This window comes from Drosophila obscura, unplaced genomic scaffold (genome assembly GCF_018151105.1).
Source record: "Drosophila obscura isolate BZ-5 IFL unplaced genomic scaffold, ASM1815110v1 contig_200, whole genome shotgun sequence".
NCBI classification, from domain to species: domain Eukaryota; kingdom Metazoa; phylum Arthropoda; class Insecta; order Diptera; family Drosophilidae; genus Drosophila; species Drosophila obscura.
The window spans coordinates 2,949,711-2,968,901 of record NW_024542791.1 but is presented as its reverse complement, the minus strand read 5'-3'; the positions used below and the strand labels follow the sequence as shown (position 1 = coordinate 2,968,901).

Sequence of the window (19,191 nt, the reverse complement as noted above, 5' to 3'; positions counted from 1 at the left end):
ACCGTGCCGTGCCCACGTTTCCCATCCACATGACTGATTATTTATGTATGAATGACCCGGCCACATCTGTGCACTACGCTCTATACGTATCCTCTACCTGCTGTATCTCTCTGGATCTGAAGTCGTGTGCACCTGGGCATCTGTGGGGCCATTTCAAGTTGTCAATTTGCAAATTTAGTTGCTGCTCGTGCAGCTTCTGCTTGTGGTGGGTGTGAGTGCTGCTGCTTCTAATTTATCCCATTAAAGGGTTTTGATTAAAGTTCCTCAATTTGCATAGACTCGGAATTGTAGCCAGAAATGCACCAGAGATTGAGCATAGCAACTGACTTGTTGTCGTTGTTAAGGATTTAAAGGTAGAAGGAGGGTATAGATCAGCTAGATACCCCTTTAGTTTGCTGGGATATATATTTAGATTGTCTATGATTGATGTTTCTGTTTTGTCAATTATAGGGGGTTCTCTTTTAAACCATTCGCTTGTGCGTCTCGAGCTAATCATTATCGAGCCATCATCTATGGGAGTAGTTGATCTATAGACATATAAATTTCCGTATATCCCCATTAAAATGATCAATGAATTCGCTAACTTTTTAGGGTACTCCTTTAATCGACTCCCCGTTGATTCCCTTGCTTGTCCCCTGCCTGCCCTGTTTACCTATTGCCTGGGCAATTCGGGCAGCCCTAGACTGGCATATTTAATGAGTTATTAATAGACAGAGGTGGGGCCTGGCAAACGGTGTAGCCTCCAAACTCCAAAGCTCCAAACTCCATGGCCAATTAGCAACTCAATGGGGCTGAAAATTGTGAAGTTGACTGCTCCTTCGATACGTACGCCCCTTTTTGGGTGTTTGTTTGTTTGTGTGTTTCTCCGCATCGAACAAACAAATCGAACGACTCCGTTGGAGGCGCCAAGTGTTGCTATCGATTGACCTACTCCCAAGTCGAAGTCAGAGTCGGAGTCGGGCGGAGGTCTAAGTGGATTCAATTGGTTTTACTTACCCTGGAACCCTCCGACGTGGTTACGCAGGTGCCGCCATTGTAGCAGCCCAACTTGATGCAGTCCACATCTCCGGCCTTCTCCTCGGGCACACCACTGGCACCCGGTCGTCCTCCACTGGCCACTGTGTTCGAGCCCTCGACCTCCTCGCTGCTCTCTGTGACGACGGGCTGCCTCGTCTGTGCCGGCGGCCCTTCGGGCGTGCTGTAGACTGCGTGCTGCGTGGGTGGCGGCAGTGTTTGTGCGGATTGTGTGGATGGCGGCGTAGGTGGAATCGTAGGGGGTGGCAGCGTAGCAGGCGGCAGAGTGGGAGCTGCAGTGGGAGGCATTGTGGGAGCCGCAGTGGTTGGTTCCGTTGGTGTAGGTCTCAGCGTGGGCAGAGGCAAAGGTCTTAGCGTAGTGAGCGGCACAGATGGCACAGGCGGCGGCATTGTTGTCTCTGGCGGTATGTACGGCTCCACTGTAGTCTCTGGTGCAGGCTGTTGCACTCCAATCAGATCCTCTGTCTGCATGGCCACTCCCGTGGTAATCTCCACCGGCATGGGCGTGGTAACAACCACATGCGGCGTGTGCTGGGGATGATAATGATGGTGATGCTGGTGCTCATCCTCCTCGATGGATGTGGGCAGCGTGCTGACGGTCTCGCCCGGCTCAACTGTCGTCTCGTGCTCGTGATGATGATGGTGATGATGCGTGGTGGGCGGCACTGCCGTTGTTGTAATCAGCTGTGGAATGCTGGCATTGCTGTCCAGAATGGTCACCACTATGTGGGGCGTGTGCACCGTGGATAGCTCTATGGACGATGTTTCGTATTCCTCTGGGGAGCCGGAGATTGTCGTGCCACGTGGTGGTGGTTGGACTGTTGTGAATCTGCCTGCGCTCGTCCTGTGGGTGGTTATCAGCACCTCGGCTGGATATTCCGTGAAGAACGGAGCCGCTGTGGTGGGCACCTCTGTCCAGAGGTGATGCGTAGAGGTGGTCTCCTCCAGCTCCAGTGGTGGCTCTGTGGCAAAGGTGGGCCTGGGCACAGGCACCACTCGCGTTGTAGTTGTCTCCAACTGTGGATAGTAGGGCGTTGGTGTGGGCGTGGCACTGCCATAATCCACAGAGATGCTCGTCTCGATGGTCGTCACACGCTGCACGAAGATCGACGCCGGGGTGGTGGCCATGGGCTGCTGTTCGGCAGACTCCGAGCTCGAAGAGGAGGAGGAGGAGACGGAGGAGGATGTGGCATAGTCCACAGCCTGGGTGATGCTGGGTGGTGCAGTGGGACGCAATGTGGTGGCTTCTTCGCTGCCACTGCCACTCACCTCGAAGCGGGGTACCGTGGTGAACTCTTCGGATGTGACAACCTCGCCAGAGGCTTCTGCCGAGGCAGATGTGGTGCGTGGCAGCGGTGGCAGAGTGGTGTAGATGCTGGGTGTTTCCTCCGAGGAAGAACCCGAAGAGCCAGCAGCACTGACCCCAGGAGCTGCGGTAGTGCCTGGTTGGGGGGGTTCTGGCTGTGGTTCGGGCACCTCTGGACCCACTGTGGTTTGCTCCACAGACACACTGTGACTGCCGCTCTCGGGTGGTGCCATTGTCAGTGGTTTAATCTCCACTGAAACCTCCTCGGAAGAGGCGGCCGCCGCTTCGGTGGTTGCGCCCACAGGCGGCTCCACGGGCTCTTCGGGCAGTTGCGGGGCAAGGGTCGTCTCCGGCGGCGTGACAGGCCGCACCGTGGGCGGTGCCAGCGTGGATGTTGTGGTCGTGGCACGTGTGGGTGTGGCCTGGGTGGCTGGTGCAGTGTAATTGCAGTCCAAGGACTCCTCACCCACCATCAGACACTCGCAGAGCATGCCCGTCAGCAGTGGGGGGCAGGAGCAGGAGAAGGTATCTACGCCATCGATGCAGACGCCACCGTTCATGCAGCGCGGCCCCAGCTGGCACTCATCGTACTGATACTCGCACTTCTCGCCATGATAGTCGGGCACACAGTAGCAGGTCGGGATGCCCTCCTCCATGAGGCAGAGGGCATTGTTCTGGCAGGGATTGTCCGCACAGATGAGTATCTCCTCCTCGCAGTTGATGCCCGTATAGCCCATGGGACAGGCACAGGCATAGGCCGCCAATTTGTCGACACAAACGCCGCCATTCTGGCACGGCGACGATTCACATTCGTTGATCTCCTCCTGACAGATGCGTCCATGCCAGCCAGCAGGACATTCGCAGGTGAACTCGAGGCCAGGTCCTTCAATGCATTCGCCACCATGCTGGCAACGTGCACCAGTTCCTGGAACATGAAAGAAAAGAAAAATGTTGAAAGAGTCGAGTCGTCCCCTCTTCGGCATATTTTCCTATAGACATTCGAGGCTTTTGTGACGACTTACCCGTATCGCAGACGGCCACATCCAGTTCACAATGATCCCCCAGATAGCCAGGCTGGCAGGTGCATATATAGCCATTAGTCCGGTCCCGACATTGTCCGCCATTCTGGCACGGATTCGACATGCATTCATCGACATTCTCCTCGCACTGGGTTCCTGTGTACGAAGGAAACAAACACAAATTGAAAGCATGTATAAATTTCGCTCACACCATTTTAATTATGGAAATAAATACGAGTACATGCCATTATTCTATTGTATAAACTGAAATGGAATTAATTTATTTATGGCCTCAATTTATTTGATATTTTGTTTTGAGGTTTAATTATTTTTGACCGGCTCCGACCTGCCCTGCCCGCAAGAATAATTGTTATTATTTTGTGGTTTATTTATGGCATTTAATTGCTTTACTTTTTTGTTTCTATTTCAATGCTGAATGTTGACTATTTTTTTTTCTGCGAAGAAATTTCTGTTTGTGGCTTAAGAAAAAATTGAAAGAAAAACTGGTTTCCATTCAACACACACACACACACACAAACTATTTTAATTAATAACCAAAAGGGAATGAAGTTTGTTTACATTTTCGAATTTTCGTTGCAATAAATTCTCTTTCAAATCCCCGGATAACCCTTTTGGACTCTCCTTTCGTTTGCAGTTCTGTGGGTATCCTTCAGCAGATTTTGCATGCAACTGAATGACCTTTCATTATGCATTTACCAATGGAAATTTCGCTATTTTACTCTTCAACCAATCCATCAATCCATCTATCTATCTATCTATCTGTCTATGTTCTATCCCCCCCCTCGATATTGGTTTTATTCCCTCAAAAAAAAAAAGCATCAATGGCAATCAAAACGCAACCTACAAGTGCTGATTTGGTTGTAAGCAATCTAAACAATTCAAAAGGATATCCACAAATACAAATACACATTGCAGATTCTGTTTGGAGTGTGTGCGCGAGTGTCTGTGTGTGTGTGTGTCCTTGTGTGTGGCACATGGCTAAAATTTGTTGCTGTCTTTCAAAACTCTCCGTATATAAAGTGAAACAGAGTAAAAGCGAAAACAAGTGCGGAATATAAATGGGAGAAATAGCTGCAATTGCATGCTCTTTCTTTATGAGATTATTGGCTCAGGGCTTAGGAATAAGAAAGGCTTTCCAGCGATGCCTTTAGTAATTATTTACAGAAGAAGAATAAATATTTTTCGATCAGCTGGCAGTTTAGTGCCATTCAAAAAAGAATAGAGACCTTACTGATCAGTCCTAAATAACGATAATTACAATGCTAGAACTTATATCATAAATTCCCATATATCAGAATTTCATTGATTTATATTTAAGGAAGAGAAAACCGCACACTCTTCGTATAACTAACGTGTCATTAGGCTACTGTAAAGTGGCATTAGTGGCATTATTTTATTAGTTTCATTTAATGAAAAATTTGCCTATCTATTGTCTTAACTTCCATACTTCCAAACCATACCAATAATATTCTCATTGTTTATCTTGCTGTGACTTCAACCAATCCCAAGCATAATTTTCCATAACTTCTCGGTAAAATGAAAGCCAGATTCTGTTCTGATTTTAGCCACCGTTCATGTTGGTTATGCCCAATATTGAATAGAGTAATCTGCACAGCTGGAGGATATCTAGTTTGACAGGCCAACAATGGCAACAAATGCTTGAAAATACTTTTCAATTTTCTGCTCAACAACTTGCAGAGACGTTGACTTGGTCTCCGCCGCTTCAGTTGCAGTCGCAGTCACAGTCACAGTTCCATTTCCAAAACTCCGAGTCAGAGTCAGTGTTTTGCCAAAAGGCAAAGCAACTGACAAGCGGACAGACAGCCAGCCAAACGACGACAAGTATCTGCTCTTTTGTATGTTTGTGTGTGTGTGTGTTTGTGGGGGAGAGAGGCACACAGACGCCCCATGGTGAATGTTTTAGTTGCTCATCCCAAAACTGCAACTGCAACTGCAACTGCAATGCGCTGCGTATGATATCATTCACGTATGTGTCTCCCTCTTCCGCTCTCTCTCCCTCTCGTCTTTTGTGTTCTTTGCAAATTTATTGCCAGCGAAATATTTTGTTTGGCCGAACTTTGGGTAAAATTTATTTGCCCCGGCATTGCCCCGCCTTTTAGTTTGCTTTCTGGCATCTTCCATCCACCTTCTTGGGGGGGGGAGAAAACTCTTTTGGCAACAAGTTGGCGAGAAATATGCTTAAAGTTTGTTCCCTCTCCATCGCCCTCCTGTTCTGGGCAAAAGTTTCCTCGTTTCGCCTATCTCTCTGAAGTGTCTGTGTCTGGGTCTGTAGCAAGTTTCTTCCTGAGTAGAAGAAAAAGGCAAAACACTTCAAAGTGTCGAAACAAAAGTGTCAAAAAAAAAAACGTCGGCGTGGAAATGTCTTTGCTCTCTGCCCAAAATTAATGCCCCACCAAAAAACAAAAGAGAAGCTCCTTAATTTAATGCGCAAAATTGCATCAACAGGGATGCCAGACAGGGTGGATGCCATTGAGAGGGCCAACTATTTATCACTCGAGCACATAAATTATAGAAATACTTAGTGCTCGTGTATACACAGACGGACATCCAGCCATAAAACTAATAAGAAGAGAAGGCATTGCGACTTGGGGATACCTGCTATGGGGGAAGTATCTCTGATAATGAGCTAAAAAAGATATCAAAGTTTTAAGATACACACATAATAATAATAGTTGAGCCAGACATATATTTCCAAAGAAAACCTGTTTATGTTTTACTCTATTATCTTCGTTCTGACTGTGATAATTATCCAAACGTAATGAACTCTGTTAATTTCTTAGATAATATTCTTTTTAGTTCAAACGTTCTAAGGACATCATCTATAGCATATCTACTGAAGGAAAGTTACTTCAGAGTTTTCTCTGAGTACTGGAGATAGCACAGATTTTTGGCATTAAATTCGGGCATGAAATTTGGTTGCTGGGAAGATAAAAGCCCTGTCTGCATTATTCCAATTGTAGATACAACAAGATTTGGAAGTCAATTTAATTCAAGGAATTCAATACAATTTTGTTACTTCAGAATTGTGTTCAAATATCAATATCAACTTTAGTGCCGGTGATGGTAAATATTTTAGAAATTAAATTCGCTGCTACACACACATTTACAACTATCCCATCAACTCTTCGAATACCGTGTAAAAAAGAAGAACAACTAAAACTGCAGCTGGCGAGCGGTCATAAAAGATAAATATGTGTATGTGTGCGTGTGTCTGTGGCTCTATATCTATGGTGTTGGAAGGGAGGAGCCTTGTCTGGCTTATAATGCAACAATAATGTAAGTCTATGCAAATGATATGAGGGAACTGGTAGACAGGGTAGCAACCATAGTTCCGAACACATATTAAATTTGCATAAGCACTAAATCAACACAAAAACGGGCGAACGGCAACCAAAAGCAAAGAAGCCAACGGACACTGAGAGATACCTAAATCCTGAGGAGTCCTCAAGAGCATAGGATGTCTGTCCAAGTCATTTGTTTGTCTTTGCATTTGTATCTGCATTCGAGAAATATCTAATCAAGCAATGTCTTTGGTTTGCTGTTGAAAATTTCAATTGCATATTTTCTCAGTCCAAATGATGATTGCATTTGCTTTGTCGTCCTGCTGCTGTAGATGATAATTTAAATGATAATTTTCATCTGACTAACAAATCATTAATTTATGTTGCAACACTTCTGGCAGCGTGTTTCCATTTCAGGCTACAAATTAGTTCAATTATAGTGCCTCCAAATGTGCTAGTGCCACCCAAGGATTGACATTTCCAATTTGCAAATGTGGCTTTGCTTGAATAATTATTTTGCCAGGAGTGTCAGGGTCTTTAAGGTTTATTTTCTAGCAATTTTAATGGGATGTGTTTATTAGTGAACGAATGGAAAATTATCACAGTGAAAACTAAACTTTTGAGGCCAAAAAGCTGTGCAGATATGCAGCTCAAAAATAAGCTTCTCTAGGAGCATTTGCTACCCTCTAACCTAATAGAGAATACCATTTTTTTTAGGGCGCGTAAAAAGAACACTCTCAATCATCATCTGAAAACATTTTATGCCATCATCAAGCAGTTTCAATATTTAGCATATCATTTCTTGGGTGAATTATTTCTTTGAAATACACACCATAAAAAAAGAAGAATCGTATACAAATTTATGGGTGCAAAGACACCCCAGGACTGTCCTGTTTTCTGGCTTTCATTTCGATTGAGTAATGGATATGGCAGGACAGTCAGCCAGCCAGCCAGCCTAGGACTGCGCTGCGGCACATTCTCATATTTCATGACAAGCAACAGTTTCCATTTCCCCTGCCATTCCTGGCCGTAAACTCACATCAAGTCGGACGCTGGGAATCTCTGGATGGACATTGCAATGCACATTTCAATTTGTTTATGGCCGGTATGGCAAAAGCAAGGCAATCGCATTTTGTTTTATGATATTTTACTGGTCTTTAAAGTTGTTTCGAATATATCAATTATCTTTATGGTTGGCCGTATAATTTAAAAACTGTACCCGATCTGGGTCTTCAATTACGGATCTCTACATTTGCTCATCTGCAGTGGCATAATTCACTTTATTGCGCATACGAAATGTTGCACAAGAGTCAACAATTTCTTCTGCTGTGGACTGCTACTGCTACTGCTGCTGCTGGTAAAAACAAAAATGGTTTTTTCTATTTTTTTTTTCTTCTGTTTTTGCGCCCCAAAGCAGACACATGAAATGTCACATTACGCTCCAATTCATGCACAAATACAGGAAGTGGTCAAGCACACACACACATACAAAACGGCAAAAGGCGTCCAGAGCAGACCCGAGTAGTACGTAGAAGGCACACCATACAGGCACAGTTCTTAACCCACCTACCCCCTTCTATATATGTGTGGTATGGTATGGTCTGGCGTCTGGGGTTACCTTTTCCTATTGCATTGACGATGATTTCTGGTTTTTCTTGTTCATTGTTTTGGCTCCGTTTGTGGTTTCATCGAGGCCTTTGCAATACTTTTTCTTACCAACTTCTCTCCCTCCAACGGCCCCCTCTCTCTCTCTCTCTCTCTCTCTCTGTTATGTGTGAAGTCGTTAAAGTGAAAATCGATTTTCATTTTATTTCACCATGTGCGTGGGTCTGTAAGAGGGTTGGCGTTAGGGATGGGCATTGGGGGGTAGGGTGTGCTCTCTGGTCATTTCTGTGGGCACGGAAAAATGCCGTGCTACACCCACTGCGCCGCAATCTACGGGCCATGTTTTATGAATGAATTTTTTCGAATTGAACGCACAATGTTCACTCTTTTTCCCCACTTGCATCGGTCTCTCTGTTTTTGTGCGCTTAATGGACGGAGCTCTGGTTGTTCGTGTTCCCTCTTCGGTTTTGGTTTTGGCTTTCCATTTGTGGATTTTCGACAGAAAAAATAAAAACAGAACGTGGTAGGCAATGCTTTATTTCGATTGTCGGAATATTTAAAACAAAACAAAAACCATTAATCAAATTTTAAGTGTTGCTCAAATATTGATAACGATTCGGGTTTGGTTTCACTCCGAGATTGATAAATGTTTCTCTGTAGAATGAATGGAATGCATTGAATGCATAAGTATTCGGGTAATAAGTTAAGCTTAAAATGGAAATTGACTCAAAGAATATTATGATCTAAGCCCTGATTTTCTTGGAATTTACATACCATTAAGGTATATTTTTTCATGGCTTAAGTGAAATGAATACAAATAATTTTTTGCCGATCATTTTGTTGAAATTTCTGTGTTTTTTCTCGTAACTGCTGTTTATTATTTGTGATTGTTCTATGGCTAATTTAACGAATTTTTATTGATTTTCGTGAGCCCGAAAAATCCCTATTTCCCATATAATTTGAATTCTTTCCATACGTTTCGGGTTACAAAATAGGAAAATCTTTTTCTTCTAGGACCATTCTGTTGTTGAATTTCTAAACCTACTTTAACCTTCTTTTTATTTTCTGTTTTGTGGTGATTTACCTTAGGATTGGTTATGTTGATCTGGACTCCGTTTAATTTCCTATTAAAACTTTTCTTTCCTCATAACTTGTATTGGTTTGTTGTGATCCCTTTTCTTGTTTCCATGACTAATGTTTAGTTGTAACTTTCTTTGTACTCGTAACATTTGATTGATTTTGTTGACCCCGATCTCACTCTCTCTCTCGAGCATCGCATCCCAGGGATTTCCTCAGAAGTTTCCAATCTCCACTCGTACTATTCCCCATAACTTTTCTCCATTCATCTCGACGCTTGTCGTTTGCCATTTTTCTTTATAGTTAAGTTTTGCCTGTCATGGTACTCGTACTTTTGCTCCTTCATCGTTTTCTTGTTATATTTTCTTATTGTGTTTGGATTCTTTTTTTTGTTTACTGTGCTGCAGGTTGTTGTGGCTGCTGGCAGCGAACTGTAAACATTTGTGCAACAAGGTACGAACATTTGTTTTGGCTTCGAGTCACAATAAACATGGCCATAGCACCCCCACAACCTTCTGTCCCTATCCCTTGTTCCGCCCCCCGGGGAAACCATCTACGCTCTCGTTTTTTCCCACCTCTTCCCAGTCCGTTTGCAGTCGATGCACAAATTGAAATTTGAATTTTATCTGCACACATTTTGTGCTTCTTATTTGCTTGTTACTTTTTCCCCCAAGAAATATACAATATCTATATGTTCAGTGAAAAAGAGAAGGAGGGAGAGTGGAATGTGTGTGTGTGTGTGTGTGCATTCGAAATCTGGCATCGTTTATACTCGTAAAGGTGCATGAGTTGAAAATATTGCACATTTCGTTGCCATTTTATGCTTCCATATTCTGTTGCTTTTGCTGCTTGCACATTTTTCCTGCATTTTTTCCTTCCTTTCTTCCGATGAAAGCAACTTTGAATGAATGCATAAATGAACGAATGAGTGCACTGCAAACTGCAAACTGCATCATGTGCCAAACAAAGATCAGGATCCATTCTTAAATCATAATTACGTGCAGGGGGGATTTCACTACAAAGGGGCATACGTGTTCGGTTATTGTGTGATTTGCTTAATCAACAATTTTACTTTGAAATGGAAAATGGAAAATCCTTTGAGTACGGTGAATCGAAGAGGAACATGTTGCACGGGATTATAGAGGATATAAGGTATGGTTTTAAGAGAATTTCAAGGAGGTAGCTAAGCTTGATTGGTTTTGTGATTCCCTAATGTTGGTTATTTTTGTAAACTTATTTTTTTTCCTCTTTTATGAATGCTTTCAACACCTCTGACTTCAATAGTCATAAGCGCATAATCTGGCATTCAATAATTAAATCTAGTCGATGTAGCGACCCCGATGCGAGCCCCCTGATATATTAGAAACATTTGTTTACGAGTGCATATAAGACTGAGCATAAATTCAGTATTTTCAATAGCTTTAATCCCCTACCCATTTTAGCGACATTTAAAATCCCCAACGAATTCCCATTTGCTGCAACTTTTGTTACCTTTCGCCAAAATAAGCACAATGGATATTGGTTTATTCATTTCGAAATCTTCAATTATACAGCACTAAGAATACCATTTAGCTTGTTGGAATTTGAGCCACGTCCCTTCGGCAATTTGTATGCGAAACTAATCTCAGCCAGTGCCTGGGCCAATCTATTATCATTGAATTGGGGGGGTTTTGGATTGGACAGCTATTCCTTTTGGGAATCCATTGCCGTAAATCGCTGCTTGGGACCTGCGACAGTGAGCAATGAAATGCACTTTGGGTTCATCTCCTGCTGATGCTGCAGCATGCCTCATGCTGCCTCGTGCTGCGTTCAAATGCGACGGAGAAACTAATCACGGTATTCATTCACTCAGCTATCCACACAGCCCGCAGTCGAGAATCTTGTGCCATTCATGTCACTCCGCTAGTGCACAGACGGGAGCGGCGATCCAGTCACCAATTCGAATTCGCATATCTAAGGTGGGTGTGAATGGTGGTTCGCATTGGATTGGTGGGTCTCAGCTCTGCACTTGAATGTCTTGTGGTGCGCATTGTTGCTCTTTCAATTGCCACGTTTCCATTTTGTATACCCTACAAGGGGGTTTGATTATTTTGGTGGGAAGTATATACTCAAAAGACGTATCATTAGAGCAAAACTAGTTCCTTAGTATCGAACTTAGCTTATATTTTTCTATATTTTCCCTAAAATATCAAATGACTAAATTATACACCTTTTATAAGAACAATTGATCTAGGGTATCTTATGTTTCGGCACTCGATAACAACCTTCGCTTCTTGTGTTTTCTATTTTTTTTTGCTACTGCCAAAGAGAAAACCTTGCCACTGGCAGAGGACAATAAGAACGAAGGCAAGGGAAGGGGCAGCTAGGGCACCTAGAAGAGAAGCTCATTTTCACGGCAATTTTAAGGCTAGGAGCTGCATAACCTCACACGTACATCTGCTCATGTATTAGCGCGTTTAATTAATTGCATTTTGTACAACATTTCCCCAGCACTGATTTCCAGTTTTTCCCCATTCGTTTTGCAGCCCAACCCCCAAAGCCGAATTCTATTGAATTTTTCACCTTGCAGAGAAATTTCTTTGGCTTTTACATTGAATGTGGGCGGAGGGCTGGGTGGGATACGTGGGATAAAGGAGCCTCTCTTCTGGCAATTTTCTATGGTCTGGCTCCGGCAACGTTGCGTAAAATTAGAAAGTATTGTGTGTTGAAAATTCAATGGGCAAATTTATGAGTGCGAAAATCGCATTTTCAGATTGCACAAAATCGAAGGATGAAGATATATGTACATACATATGTATGTATGTATGTTTGTATACATGTACATATGTACCATGTGCGCCTTATTTGCTATAAGTATGTGGGGGCTTTTCCTTTTTGGTGCTTTGAACCAATTAATTAACGAACTTCTGGCACATTGGTTGATAACCAAAGATCGATAAAAGGCGCTAGAAAAATAAAGTGTAGTGGCAATGCTTTGAGCTCTTTGGTTGGTTGTCTTTGACCTTAATCGGAAAATATTGTCAGGGATACAGAAAGCTTGTTTGCTTAGAAGGTGGGTAGAACGGGGTTGAAGGTAATTAAATGTATGAGTGGGGTAACTAATATGTAGGCTAAGGTTGGTAAACTTAATATTTTTTGAGGGCAGCAGCTCTCACAGCGCAACAGCGCAGTTGACACCAAATGCTAACAGTCTGTTAAAGATCTCTGTTACCGCTCTACATTAACAGCTTGTGTGCGCTCCCGGACACAGCTCACTGTTATCGCTCACTGTTATTGATCTTACGATCCACACGGCTCGTAATCGATCTTAGCATGTAAGCTTGAATTAATTACTCTCCATTTTAGAACCGAAATTATAGCTATTAAATTACAACGAAGAAAATCACCTCCAAATTTTCTATTTCATCGTTTTTACTTCGTTTAAGTATACTAACATCTTTTGAAAATAAGCCACCGCTACAGACCATATTAAATCTGACTTGCAACTTCTTTAACATTAAATACGTGATTTTTGTGCTATTTTGTATATTGTAACTGAATGAAAAAGATTATATTAACAGCTTACAGCAGATCTCTTAATTGAGGAATGTACTCATGTTTTTTTGTGAATTTAAACCAATTGAACTTATTTTTTTATGCCCAAACAATTTGCCATTCAACATTTTAATCACAGCTGCTGCACAGAAAAAATAAAAAGAAACCTAATAGCATTTGATTACACGACTAATCCCAGGACCCATAATAAACCATTTAAAAATATCTCACCCACGCCCACCCAAGTGTGTGTGTGTGTGTGTGTGTGGTTACGCTCTTAAAAGTTCATCAAACTCTGTTGCTGTTAACTGCCATTATAAAATCAATAATATCATGAATATTTTAAGCTGTTGTTGCAAACAAATACACACAGGGAAACAAACAACAAAAATGAGAACCAAAACTAATTCCCAAAGGGCCATTGATTAGCTCTCTGTTCGCGGCACTCTAGAATGAGGACAATACGGATTGGAAAATGGAAAATGCGGATTCTATATATAGAATACACTCGTGTATAAATGGTTCGTGATTTCAATTGGGGGTAATTGAAATAAAAAATGTATGCAAATCGTTGAGTCATGTGATTGAATGTTCGGCGATTTGTTGTGCTTCAACTAAAATTGGGGAATTATTCAAGTGAATAAATCAGGTAGATCCTATCAAAACTAACCCTTTGGGGAAGTTCTATAATTTTACACATTGCTTTAATTTGGAATAAAATGAAAGCAACCTCTACAAAGGCATAAGAGCAAGAGCATATAATATTTAAGTTTCATATGCTGATTAAAGAAGCTGCCATAAATCAATGAATGAATCAGCGAATGTGCAACCTGATGCTTGATTGAATGTACGCGTATCTCCCTGACTACATGAAAATGTGCACAAAATTTCGAATTGGCGGTGGCAAAAGTGCAATCAAATGTGGAGGAACACACACACACAGCCGACGCCTTCTGAACCGGTGAAATTTTATGCACACACACGCACACCGCTCAAAAGCCGCTGATGAAGCAAGGCTACTAAAAAAAAAAGTGTACTATAGTGCCCAGGAAAATTACGATAAAATATCAAGTGAGTGCGGAAAAAACAGAGCAAAAATTGCAAAGAAAAAAATGAGAGAAAAAGCGAAACGCGGCACAAACTGCATTTTGCTGCAATTTGAATGCATTTCCATATTATTACTCTATACTCAAAGGTTATTAAAACTTTGGGAGGATGTTTGCTGGGCAAGAAATGTATACAGTATTTCGAAATTGAATGGGGAAATTATAATGATCCCTCAAAAGAATGTGTGGTACAGATTTCTGGGATAGCTTATACATATATAACTTCCAATCCATATATCCTAATATCTTTTCAAAACCCTCTCAAACTCATAGTTTTATATCAGCACTTCTCTGCACTTCTGGCAGAGTATTCCCCTCTTCGCTTTGTATAAAAACTTACAGCCATTCCTTTATTCATTTTTTTATTGTTGATTTGCTGCATTTGCGTGAATGTGAAATGCGAAATTTCAATGGAGAATAGGCGCAGGAAGGACCTTCCTCCATTGCATTGTTTTCACGTTGCAGTCTCTCGTTCTCTCTCTATCCCTACAGTTTCCCTTCGCCTCTCAATGGCGGCTGCTATGATTGCATAAAGGCCAGCATCCAAGGAGCCATAGGACAAAGGCATGCCCATGCTTTGTTATTGGATTGCACAGGGAGTGTTGCGTATGTAGAGCATGGAGAGCAAGGTTAAGCTGTTGGGGATTGCAGGCTTACATGGAGAGAAGATTGCGAATGCCTTGGTGGAGGGAGCCTGTACAATTGTTAATGTCTTCATTGCAATGTGGTATCTTGAATACCATAACTGAAGGGAACATCACAAGCGGCAGCATTCAAGCAGATGCAGACAGATTCTCGGGTATTAGCTAGCGGATTAGCGTGGATTTCTGTACGATTAGTCAGTTGTTTTCGCAAATAAGGAGACTTAAACCAATGCTGGTGGGAGTAAATATGTATGCAGTCTAGACAAAAAAATTATTTCTTTCCATGGAATTTTTCAGCGTATGAAATTTTGGCATAGTACATTTTTAAGCTGTGAAAAAACGAGCACATAGGAGTATTTAAATTGGTTGATCCATCTGAATTCTGATTCTGTAAAGTAAATATGATCATAGTTTACCGCGACAAATAAAAAATATCGATATTTTAATATCGAAGCGTAGCTAGAAATTATATATTTATTATTATTTATTTTATTTCCTTCATTCTAATATCCTTTTATCTGTCGTATAATTTTTAAATTTTAATCCCTCTAATTTCGTATCCATTTCAGCTTCTCAATCAGCCTAATTAACTGGGCCAAAGCCCAGTCATAGCTGCCAAAAGGAGATACACCAAAACCAAATCAAAGGATCTACTTTTACCTTTAAAGAGGAAATCGTAGAAAAGCAACACAAAGAATTGGTAAGTGGAACAGTGAAAAATCATGATCCACATTTCTCTATATATCCTGCAGCCCAGCTGCAACCACTTCAAAAGGCATAAAACGTTGAGCCTCCACCCTTAAAAAAAAAGCCCGAAAAAAGGGAAAGGCCTGCCAAAAATATGCGCAATGCAATGCAGAGGTTAGAGCCATAGCCAGAGGGGTGGGGTGTGGCTCATAAAATTAATTAGAATACCGCTGTCTCTTTCTCTCCCCAGCATTAACTGGCGGTCTCTTTCATTTGCATTTGGAACATTTTTTTGTTAATGCCCACGAAAAGGGGATTGGACCGGAAGAAGAGATGGAATAAGTGAGGTTTTTGCCAAGGTGAAAGCTTTCCAAAACTCAATGAGCGGTTAAATAATGCCCCGAGGCGTCTGTCCATCCTCTCGCCCAGAGTTCCCCTATAAAACCCCGTGCCATTTTCCCACCCACTTTTCCTCTTTAGAACTCTTTGCATCCGTTACTTTCGCTTTGTTTTCTTTTCGGAAAACCTACGCCCCTCCAACAACTCCTTACCTACCATTGATGCAGTGCATTTCATTTCAAAATTTGTGCTGAATTTGTGTTCTTTTTAACTAAATTCTTTGTACCCTAGTAGAGGGTATAGCTGTTTTGAGAAGGCTGGGAAAAAAACACACCTACAAAAATCGAGAGCTAATAAAAGTTTGTCCTGTTCCAGAATACTTGTTCCCCTTGAACCCTATGAATCAATTCTTTCGATTAAGATTTTCCATAGACTAAACTGCCACATAAACGATAAAAATAGATCGGTAAAAAATTATATCTCTTCAGTAAAAATTTGTTTAGTTCTACAAATCAAAGTGTAGTGGCTGATGTTTTTATACATTCCTGAGCAACTTGTTCCATGAAATCCATGAGATTCTCATAGATCTCCAAGGGTATCTAAAGTTTTAACCGCCCAAGGCTGCTGTACTTCCTCTCTGGTTTCATGGCATTTTATTTTTCCGTGAACTTTTTGCATAGTTTATGGCTTCATTTCCGACGATTTCGCGTGCCTTTGGTAAAAAATCTATTTATTTTATATGTGTTTTGTATATACGTATATATATATATATAATTTTTTGTGCGGCCATTCTTGCCAAAAGCATATTTCTTTTTCCTCTCTTTTTTGTGGCTCTGAATTTGTTATGCAATTTTTTGTGCTTTATTTACATTTGAATTTGTCTTTTTTCCGTGCTTTTTTGGAGAGCAATTTGCAATGGAATCGCTTAGTTTCCTCTGTGAAAATCGGTGGAGAGTTGTATGGCTATGGGGGGAGATCAGGGGCCTGGACTCCACAGAGAGATTGCAGTGCATAATTTTATTTGTTTTTGTGTTGATTTCATTTGCAGTGCTTATGCTTTTGTGGGCCTTTGTTTTCCGTGCGTTCTGCTCGGCTCTGCTCTGCTCTCTATTCTACTGTATTTATGCTAAATTAATGCAATTGTTTCTGATTCTCTGAACTGTTTTTGGGGGGGAACGAGAAAACTTTGCTAAACGGTCGCATGAGTGATGTCATATTTGGGAATAATATTTTTGGATTTAAATGGGATTTTTGGCATGTGGAATATTTGATAATAATTAAATAATAATAAATAATGACATTATTAGTGTTCATAATGGTGAAAAATGATCAGAAAGAATATGTTAAACGGGTCGTATGCGTAATTTGGGTAATCTGATATCAATAGATATCTATCTTGTGTTCATTGCTCATTTTAAACATGGCCTCCCGTAAAATGGTTGCCTTTGTATCCATCTTAGCTTTCATTTCATTAAATAAATCTTCAATATTCGTTTCGTTCAACCAAAATAATTTGATTTAATTGATATTCATATTTCTCAAAAGCTGCAAAAAAAATACAAATTCCAAATTCAGACTTTTAATTTGAAAACTGCTTTTAATTAAAAATGGCATTTTAAATAACTTGGGCATTCCTTTCACATTATTTCCATTTGAAATGTATGCAACCAATCGACCGGAAAACACATGTATCTCATGTTGAGGGCTAAGCTTACATTTATTCGTTGATATTTAATTTATTCCCAAGACTCTTTGGGTCCAAACGAGTCAGTCAATGACTTTTCTCGCCCCATGCTGTCTGTTTTTATCTTTTAGACACTGTCCCTGTCTGTTTTTACCTCTTTTAGCCTGATTGTTCAGCTGGTTTTCCCCCGTTGAACTCATCAGGAAAAGTTCTGAGAACAAATTTGCTGCAATTTGTATTTCGGTTTTAGTTTGGCGTTGATGCGACTACAGATACAGATACATATCACACCTATACGCTGGCTATAAATTTCACTAAATTTTATAAAGTCAACTTTGTGGCCAACACACACACACACACACTGAGATGCCAAAGAGGAGCGAAGAGAGAAAAAAGGAAACTAAAAGAGAGACACGAACGGACACTAAGTGCTTCTCACACGTAGCATAAGTAAATGTGTTTATGTGTACGCGGGTTGGGTGGCAGGGGAGGGAAGGAAAGTACGAGTACACGAAGCCAAAAGGATGAACATTAGATACATTCATGGTTAGACTTCCGTACTTGGCCAACACTCACACACGGAGCACGGAGCTCGGAGCTCGGAGCAGTGGCTGTGCCAGCAGTGGCAAGTGGCAAGTTAAGCACCCAACATTGACTACCACAATAGACCACATTAAAGTTGGTTTGCCAGCCATGGGATCTCCTGCTCTCGTGCTTCTCCCATTTCTTCGTTTTGACGCCTCTGCAGATCTACTCTCACTGAGTAGATTGTTTTCTTTTCTACTTTTTCCCATTTACGGATACCCTCTAACGGATATTGATATTTTTGGGAAATGGATTTTAGGGGTAAATATTTGATTGACATTTCTGACAGGCAAAATAGAAGCCCGAAGTGGAATAGAAATTATAGTTTTGTGGGGGAAATGCTTAAGCATGATGACTAGATTACATTTAAGACGTCTGTCTTAACATTTTGCATGAAATCGAGTACTTTGCAACAGCTCAGTTGTTACATACAAATTTAAAAATAATCCCTACCTATTTCTCCTTTATAAATAAGATTTTTAAGACAAGATTCTAAAATTGATAAATGTATATTAAAGTGAATAATATGTAAATGTTTCCAGAAGTTTCAGATTAATTATTTCAAATATTAAATATTAAGTTATATATTTAATATACAATTTCTGTCTTATTTAAAGATTTAAAGACAAAGCTGCCTTTCCCATTCACATATCTCATCATTAAACCGTTTTAAGCTGTTAAATAATAGTAATAGTAATTATAATGAAAGTAAACATGCAAAACATAATCGAGTTCTGTAATTGTATTTTTGTAAAAGAATAAAAACAATATTATATGTATCTTACCTAAGCTATTGAAAACTACTTAATTTTTTGCATCTATTTTATTTATTATTTTGCTCTTGTCTTATTGCTCAAAACTTTCGCTCAAATCGTCTAGACCCCTTTCGATTCACTGGTCAATCGCTTAGGTTAGGGTATTAAAAGCATCTCCACTTCAATGAGTGCACCATTTTCTTTTCGTTTGCTTTCCGTACTTTTGGATGTTCTCCTTTTTTGACCCCGTTCCCCCTCTCTTTCAGTCTACACCCCCGCTTTTGGAGCACGCCTTAAAAAAGAAAAAAACAGATAGACATGTGTGAGCAAGTCCTGGAGAAATAAGTAAAAACTCGCCATTGTATGTTATATTTTTATTTTACACTACATTTTCCTTTTCTCGTACCCCACCGCGTAAATTTTACAAATACGTTTGCGGGCAGGATGTAGAGGTCCTAGCAGGAATTTCGCTCTATTTGCTGGAGTACGCGT

The 19,191-nt window shown here is 41.1% G+C and overlaps 2 protein-coding genes across 2 annotated transcripts in view; one reads left to right on the top strand and one right to left on the bottom strand.

Moving 5' to 3' along the window:
* LOC111077916 (MKRN2 opposite strand protein) overlaps positions 1-19,191 on the top strand; it is a 69,344-nt gene that overhangs the window by 21,762 nt on the left and 28,391 nt on the right. The window contains exon 2 of the mRNA XM_022372396.2: positions 15,219-15,349. The gene's annotated coding sequence lies outside the window, so the exon portion shown is untranslated. The remainder of the gene's footprint in view (positions 1-15,218; positions 15,350-19,191) is intronic.
* LOC111077847 (protein eyes shut) overlaps positions 1-19,191 on the bottom strand; it is a 68,079-nt gene that overhangs the window by 23,635 nt on the left and 25,253 nt on the right. The window contains exons 4-5 of the mRNA XM_022372301.2: positions 3,364-3,516; positions 997-3,266 (exon numbers count right to left, since the gene is read on the bottom strand). Coding sequence (XP_022227993.2) covers positions 997-3,266; positions 3,364-3,516 — 2,423 coding nt within the window. The remainder of the gene's footprint in view (positions 1-996; positions 3,267-3,363; positions 3,517-19,191) is intronic.